Genomic DNA, 8349 nt, shown 5'->3' on the forward strand with positions numbered 1-8349 from the left:
CCACGTAGTATTCCATTGTGTATATAAACCACAATTTCTTTATCCATTCATCAGTTGATGGACATTTAGGCTCTTTCCATAATTTGGCTATTGTTGAGAGTGCCGCTATAAACATTGGGGTACAGGTGCCCCTATGCATCAGTACTCCTGTATCCCTTGGATAAATTCCTAGCAGTGCTATTGCTGGGTCATAGGGTAGGTCTATTTTTAATTTTCTGAGGAACCTCCACACTGCTTTCCAGAGCGGCTGCACCAATTTGCATTCCCACCAACAGTGCAAGAGGGTTCCTGTTTCTCCACATCCTCTCCAGCATCTATAGTCTCCTGATTTCTTCATTTTGGCCACTCTGACTGGCGTGAGGTGGTCACTATAGATTATTTTTGATGCTATTTTAAAACATCGTTTCCCAGTTATTTGTTGTTAGGTCCTAGAATGGGACATGGTGACGGTAAGAAAACAGAGAGTCATATTCACCTTTGTGGGTTTCCATTAAGCACGGCGTCTATAGTGGATGGCAATAATGTCTGTAAAGCGAGTTAAATTCTCCTGTGTGTATGCATGTGTCAGACACGTTCTCTGATTTCAAGAATTTTGTTCGGTAAGACTGCTTATAAAGAGTGACTTTCCAAGAAAGTGGATCCTCTCTCTTTTCATTCTCCTCTTTCCTGAAGGCAAGAGATGCTTGGATGGATCCAGCTCTTCTGTCCCTTTATCTATTTCTGGGCAAAATGAATGTGAATGGAGTATTACAAAGAAAAACCGGGATATTCTCAGTTGGACCAGAGCACTGGAAATATGCACAGACTTTTCTTTATCCTGTGTTTTTCTGACAGGCTCCGAGTCTTATTCCAGGAACTCAGCCTAGCAGGACAGCCAGCTTTCAGAGGGCTTTCTCTGGCCCTTGCCTGAGGTCATTGGATATCCTACCGTTTGAACATATTATGTGATAAAATCTTTCAGGAGCGATAGTTCACATCTATCACCTGGAACCCTTTCTGTCCGCCTTAGTGGAGGCTCCAGGATGTGTTTACCCTTTGTTATGGTTTCCAATATGCAGGGAGGTCAGTGCTCTGTGTGCCTGGAATGCTGGGCTGGTGTTCTCAGAACACCCATCTGGAAGACATTGGAGAGTCATCCCAGGATAAGAACTTGATTAAGGGTTGGAGATAGCCCAGGAAGCTTCCCAGGTACCAGTCCAAAAGCAATGGGAAGATATCACTGAAACACATCAGAAATGTGCTGCCAGCGAACTTAATTCTTCACATTACTGGCAACATGTAAATTGCTTCTGTCGTGGAGGGAATCCGCCTGATGCAGGGGCAGCCTCCCATTTTGCAGCTGTCGGTGCAGAGCCCCCTGAGGCCAGCTGGACGGTGCCTGCACTCATCTGGGATCATGCCAGATGGGGCCCCTTTCGCTGGAAACAAATGAGTTATTTATGATCCACATTTTAATTGGTATAATAAGCCTCCAAAGAAGTTGTGTGGTTTGGAAATAGACATGAACTTATTTCTGTTTCTACAGAAATTTCGTATTTTTTATTTAAAAATCAGAGAGGGCTCCTGGGCGGCTCAGTCAGTTGAGCATCCGACTCTTGATTTCGGCTCAGGGAATGATCCCAGGGTCATGGGATCGAGCCCCGTGTGGGGTTCTGTGCTGAGTGTGGAGACTGCTTAAGATCCTCTCTCTCTCTCTCTCTCTCTCTCTCTCTCTCTCTCTCTCTCTCCCCCTCCCTCTCCCTCTCCCTCCCTCCCTCCCTCCCTCCTCCACTGCCCCTCTGCCCTGCTCCCACGCTCTCTAAAAATAAAAAATAATAAAAATAAAAGAGTATCAGTTTGGAAAGCTACCTATTTATCCACCACGCCCAGGTGCTCAAGAAAGGTGACGTCTGGTGTGGGTCTCCTGCCTGCCCTAGTCTTCAGGTCCCCGAAAAGGGAAGCGGTAGGTTACACGGCCAAAGGGGTGGGACCTGAGGAGTCACCACAGTCTTTCTCACTGTCCACCTCTGCCTGGAGGCCCCCTCTTGTCTTCCCTTCACCTCCCACCCACTGAGGACAGGGAAGCAAGTGCTGAATGAGGGACAAAAGGTCTCAGATCCTTGGCTCTCCTGCTTTCTGGCTACTGGACAGGAGAGCTCAGTGCATGCCAGGCCAGAGACCCCACTGGGAGTTAGTTTCCTCTGTGGTAAGGACTCTTTCCCCCAGGGGTCACATGGTATTAGGCAGGGGCGGTGCCTAGTGGTTCCCTGGACTCTGCCCAGGGCACGTAGGTGTGTGGTCTAGGACCTTGGCAAGGCCTGGAAGAGGGAAGGGGCCGGGACCCTTGGCCAGGTGCTGGAAGTGGTGGGATGTGGACTGAGGGGACTGGGAACAAGCAGACACCCCCCAAGTTGCACAGTGACATAAAGCGCTGGTGTCACTTACCTGGAAGACACGCTCAGCACTTCTCTTTACCAGCCATTTATGGGATTAATTTTGTAACAGAGGCATTGGCACAGTAGACAGCACGTTGGGGGGCACCTGGGTGGCTCAGGCAGTTAAGTGTCTGACTTTTGATTTCGGCTCAGGTCATGATCTCAAGGTTCGTGGGTTTGAGCCCTGCCTCGGGCTCTGCACTGAAGCCTGAAACCTGCTTGGGACTCTCTCTCTCTCCCTCTCTCTCTGCCCCTCCCCCGCTTGTTCTCCAAACAAACAAACAAACAAACGTTGGGGCGGGGGGGGGGGGGGGAGAAAGCACATTAAGTTTTATGTAGCACCTGTTACTCTCCCAAGTCATAAGATCCAAAATGCCAGTGGTTAATCCAGACCTCTCAAATGAACTGGGGTTAACAAACGCTCTGCGGACAGAATCTCCAGAATGTGGGTGGTGCTCAGTTTTCCGTGTTCAGCCCTCCCTCCGCCAAGTGGGGGTCAGAGGTTTTGCACAATGCCCCCTCCCTCCAGTGGGAACCCCAGCTCACCAAGTTGGGGAGCCAGGTTCTGTGGGTGCCACCCTGATTCTGTCCTGGGCTCGGCATCCGCAGTTCTCTGCAGGAACGGGCAGGAGAGGATAGAGACCTTAACACACAGAAATGTCCAAAGGTCTGTCTTTGTTTAAATAATTTTTAAAAATTAATTTGTTATTGAGAGAGAGAGAGAGGGAGAACAAGCTGGGGAGGAGCAGAGAAGAGGGAGACACAGAATCCTAAACGGCTCCAGGCTCTGAGCTGTCAGCACAGAGCCCAACGCAGAACTGGAACCCACAAACCAAGAGATCGTGACCTGAGCCAAAGTTGGACGCTTAACTGACTGAGCCACCCTGGTGCCCCCAAAGGTCTCTCTTTCACATCGGGGCTAACCTTCTCTGGCTAAACTCTTGTTTCTGAGTTGCCCTCAGAATTATGGCTCCTTCCAGTCTTTCTTCTTCTCCAGGGTTCTGCTGTGGTCGGGGAAGCAGAGGCTGGGCAGGTGAGTGGGTGCCCCCCTCCCACAGCCCTGCCGCACACAGGGGGACCATCTTCTTGCTCTTTGAGGAGCCTTCAGCCATATGGGGCACAGGCTTGTCTGTAAGGAGACTCAGGGAGGAAACCCAGAGAGAGGCAGTATTATTTGGCTGCTTGGTAGCTACATAAACATCCTTTTCGGAAGGAAAAAGAAAAGAAAAAGACAAAAGTATTTTTCCCGGTACGTCCGCATTTTAGAGATAGCAGATATTTGTCTAGGAATTGTTTTACCAGAAGTGGAGTGATGCCACCCACCATGTAAGTCCCGTGTCCCAGCCCCCAGAGAGGTAAAAGTCAGGGACGCGTTGAAAGGGACCTCCTTGTTGCCTGGAAAACCAACGAAGTGTTTTCCAGGTAGTAAGATCATATAGATAATAATACGTGGTGAAACTGTATAGACCTAAAATTCAGTAAAATGGAGCAGCGAGGCTGGGAGGGGGAGCTTTACCACTCAACATCAATTACAGGAAGAATTGTCAATTACAGAGCCCTACAGAAAAATCCTCAACAGGAAAGAATGATCAATTACAGGTCCCATCAGGGAAAGACGTACATGGCATCTCTTACAGATTCTGTTATTCCTGAATAAACCCATTTTTTTTTTTTTTGCTAGTAAAATAACTGTTCTTATTTATTTATTTAGCCTGACTATTTCACTATTAAGGTCAACTACTTGATGGGCTGTGAGCTAAGAACTCCACCCTCAACTCCAGGAGTGCACAGAGCCTAGGACTGAGCTAGCCTGCAGGTGTCCAGGCCACAGGGACCCTCCTGGGGCCAAGGAGGAAAGGTGAGGCTTTCCTGAACTTGGGAGGGCTGCACCTGCTGCAGCCCTCTTGCCCTGAGGTGAAGCCAGATGCTAGGAAGTGTCCAGAAAAGTTTCAGGATTCACTGGTTGGACCAACTTGGGTTATTGGCCAAAGCAGCAGATGTCCACCGTAATTCTTGGAATCTCCATAATTTATAATAGAAACAGAGTTCTCACTTGTTTAACTATTGCTGTAAAAGTTACGGCTTAAACTTTCAATAGTTTATTATGTCTTATAATTTTTTAGGTTGACTACTTGGTACTTTCGCTGATTTCACTTGAGACCATTTATGGGGCTGTATTCAGCTGGTGAGTCAGGTGTGCTGACGGCCAGCGAGTGTCAAGCAGTTAGTGCTGGCCCCTCGGTTCTTTTCCAGTGGCCCCATCCAGTGGCTTGTCTTTCTTAAGTGGCAGTGTTGAAGCTACCTTCCAGGAGAACAAATATTGAAATTGCTGTGCTCAAGAATCACACAATGTCCCTCCCACACATTCTATTAGCCAAAGTAAGTTAGAGGACAGCCCAGGTATGAAGAGCTGAGCAAATGAACACTACCTCTTTATGGAAGGAGGCATAAAATATTGTGGCTTTGCTTTTAGTCCGGACAGCTGTTTTTTCGAAGTATAGCTATGTTCCCAAATTTTGACATATAATGCTCTTACTGTCCTCTGTTTATAGCTGGTGACTTTTGTTGGTTTCCAGTTGGACCAGGGAAGTGACTGTATGTTTACAGGTTACTGGTATTTTTGTTGGTTTAACTAATCATTTTGCTATTTTTTTTTTTCCATAGTGGTAAGAGCATGAGCCCTGTTATTTGGGGGAATTAATTTAGGTGTTTTTGTTTTTGGTAGCATAGTATATGGTTATTTTTTGTCTATTACCATGGACTTTTGAAAAGATTGTGGGTCTTTTGTTGTTGTTGAAGAGATAAGGAAATTGATAGATTCATCACTTTATATTTTTCAAATATCCTATATCCACTTGTCTAGTGTATCCTGGCACTTTCCTACAGGACTCTTGTGGCAGGCAGGCTTGGGATGCATTATGTTGGGTAGGTGAGGAGGAGCTAAAAGAAATCAAGAAATGGTTTCCATTTGGGGATGGAGGAGGATCTCTGGAGTAGGGGGGAGGTACGTGTGTTTTATACTCTTAACAATGATCACAACCGGGGCGCCTGGGTGGCTCAGTCGGTTAAGCGTCCTACTTCGGCTCAGGTCATGATCTCACGGTTCGTGGGTTCGAGCCCCGTGTCGGGTTCTGTGCTGACAGCTCAGAGCCTGAAGCCTGTGTCAGATTCTGTGTCTCCCTCTCTCTCTGCCCCTCCCCCACTCACACTCTGTCTCTCTCTGTCTCAAAAATAAATAAACATTAAAAAAATTTTTTTTTAAAAAACAGTGATCACAACCAGTGTAATAGGAGGGCTTATTTCCAAAGAGATAAGTTGGGTGGCTCGGTTGGGCATCCGACCCTTGGTTTTAGCCCAGGTCATGATCTCCTGGTTCATGGGATCAAGCCCCACATTGGGCTCCATGCTGACATTGAGGAGCCTGCTTGGGATTCTCTGTCTCCCTCTCTCTGCTTCCCCCCTGCTCATGCACACACTCTTTGAAAAGAAAGAAAAGGAGGGAGGGAGGGAGGGAAGGAAGGAAGGAACGAAGGAAGGAAGGACAGAAGGAAGGAAGGAACGAACCCAACAGTCATTTGTAACATACTGCTCTAAGTAGAAAAAACAGTTTATGAATGACTGGTAGAAAGAATTTCAATGTCAAACTTAGAGCTGCCTTAAAAAAATCCGCATTGAGACAGTGAGTTGATGCAAACATTCTGTATCCGGGAAAAATACTCTTCTTGTGACTTCTAACACTCAACAAAATAAAATTGTGCTTTTGAGAGGGACCATCCTGTGCTGTGACTTGTGCCAAGGTTCGGGTTAGGTTGACTGGAGGGAGGGCTTCAGGCAGGAGAAGGAATGGGACTTAGAGGTGGGATAACTTGGCAAATGCTACAGGCAACGAGACCTTGTTGGGAGCACAGTTACGTATCAGAATAGTAGGGATTCTGAAGGGTGAGCTACTATGTTGTGTGGACAATGGAATGCTGGTGACTTTTTCAAAAGCAGAACCACTTATTTATAATGAATAGTATTAGTTCAAATATTTGGCCAGATAATACCTCTTCAGCATCACATGGGCCTTCAGGTCTATATCTCAAGTATTCATAAGAAAGAGTGAGGAATCATTTCTAATTCTTTCTTATTATTATTTCTTAGATTTCTTCACATTATAAGAAAAATTCTTTTTCAGAGGTTGCTCGCTTTTCTAGATTAAATACGGAGGCAATACTGCAGCTGCAGGAGAAACCAAGGGATTGCTTCCCACGTAAGCCGAGTGGGACGAAAACCTATAACGATCTGCTACGAACTGCAAGGCAAAAAACCAAAGAGCGCCGTGCACGGTACCCTCACTAAGTGAAGTGTAAGGTGTCATTACCCACTTGACATTCCCACTACATCATGAGAGCAATTCAAGTTTGGGGAAAATAGTTTAATGTATTGCTCAGAAACAAAAGTTGTTTCTGTCTTCCCATCTCCAACAAGGCGGTGGCTCTGAGGTCCAGCGCCGCCATGCAGCCTCCATTCTGTCCCACACTCACGAGAGAGGGTCCGGAGCGGGCCGGGCGTCCAGGGTGGTGAACTGGTAATCCCGTTTGACCTCACCGCCATCGCAGTAGCCGATGACCTATCTGACTTCTGGCCCACAAGGGTGGATGATCCAATCGTGCCTGTCAAAAGCCAACTTGTACCCCACCCAGGAATGAATTCTTGCCCTTGGTGAATACCTCCGAACCGGATGAGTGATGGAGCACGAAGGATGTTCGGCGGCATGAATGGCTTCCTACTTCCGGATCTCCTTCCGGGCTTGCTCGTTATTCTGATTGTGAATTCTGATGATATTATGCTGTCTTTCTGACTAATACCCTCATCCTTCCATTTCCACCCTTCCCGTACCATCGCATTCCAGAGCACCTGTTCTGAAGGATAAACCCACTTATTCTCCGAATCTGCTCTCGGAATGGATGAGTCCTCTCTCAGAGTAAACAGTGCAAATGGCTCATCGATGGGGGGTGGGGGGGTGGGGGAGGGCAGCGTCCGATCAGGTGGTGGCATCAGATGAGAATCTAGGTGCTCCTTATTCTCGGCCACAGTGCCCGTAACAGGACATCCCATGGACTCACACACGCAATCCTGCCCTGGCGAGCAGGCACAGGGCTCATTTTGTTCTCACAAGATGGGTCACATGCTCTGCACTGGACAGCCTTTCATTTTCCCTTCATGCATGGGACATCCTGATGGTGGGGACGCCATCCGATGATCTGAAGCATGTGAGGTCTGAACTGTAACAGTGGGGTAGATGCAGACAAATCCACGATTGGAACCGTGGCGCTGAATCCAAACAATTCTGACTCCTGTCCTGGGCCGCTGTCGGGAGCCTCTAACTGCCTTCTCTCTCTCGGTCACCATTGTCGCAGTCACTGCTGGCGCTCGAGTACACCTCTCCAGAGTTTAGTTTTCACAGGAGAGGGACTGCATGGCTTGTCCTTGGTCCTGTGTCATGATTTCTGTGGTGTCCCTGGACTCTTAATGAGTGAAGAACCTTTTATGGAAACACTGGAGCACCGCTCCAGTTGTGGCAAACCGTAATTAGCTTTTTTTGTCTTCTGAAAATGTTGGCTCATTGATGGTTCAATGTGACCCGTTTACTTGCCAGAGAGATGCAAATCTTAGGCTGCTTAAGAATTCAAGAATGAATTCCCTGGGGGATGTCTTTCTGTGGTCAAGGTAATGACCAGTTCAATAAAGGGCCAAGCATAATCATGACGTAGAATAAAATGCATTATGCAGGGTGGTCCAAACCCTGAGAAGGTCTTGAACTACTGTGCACATCTTGATTGCTAATTGGAAAAAGGTGTTTCAGCCCAGAAACCATTGAAATATGCGAACTGAGAGGCATCGGTTATGGAAATTAAAATCAAAGGCATCGAGCTTCACATTTCTGATTACA

The 8349-nt window shown here is 47.3% G+C and overlaps 1 protein-coding gene across 1 annotated transcript; it reads right to left on the reverse strand.

Moving 5' to 3' along the window:
- Positions 1 to 6843: 6843 nt before the first annotated feature.
- On the reverse strand, positions 6844 to 7808 carry LOC122207726 (holocytochrome c-type synthase). Its single transcript, XM_042917908.1, is given in 4 exon segments — positions 6844 to 7247; positions 7250 to 7526; positions 7529 to 7586; positions 7588 to 7808. Coding segments are annotated over 4 exon segments (960 nt in total).
- Positions 7809 to 8349: the final 541 nt, after the last annotated feature.

This window comes from Panthera leo, chromosome E2 (genome assembly GCF_018350215.1).
Source record: "Panthera leo isolate Ple1 chromosome E2, P.leo_Ple1_pat1.1, whole genome shotgun sequence".
Lineage (NCBI taxonomy): Eukaryota > Metazoa > Chordata > Mammalia > Carnivora > Felidae > Panthera > Panthera leo.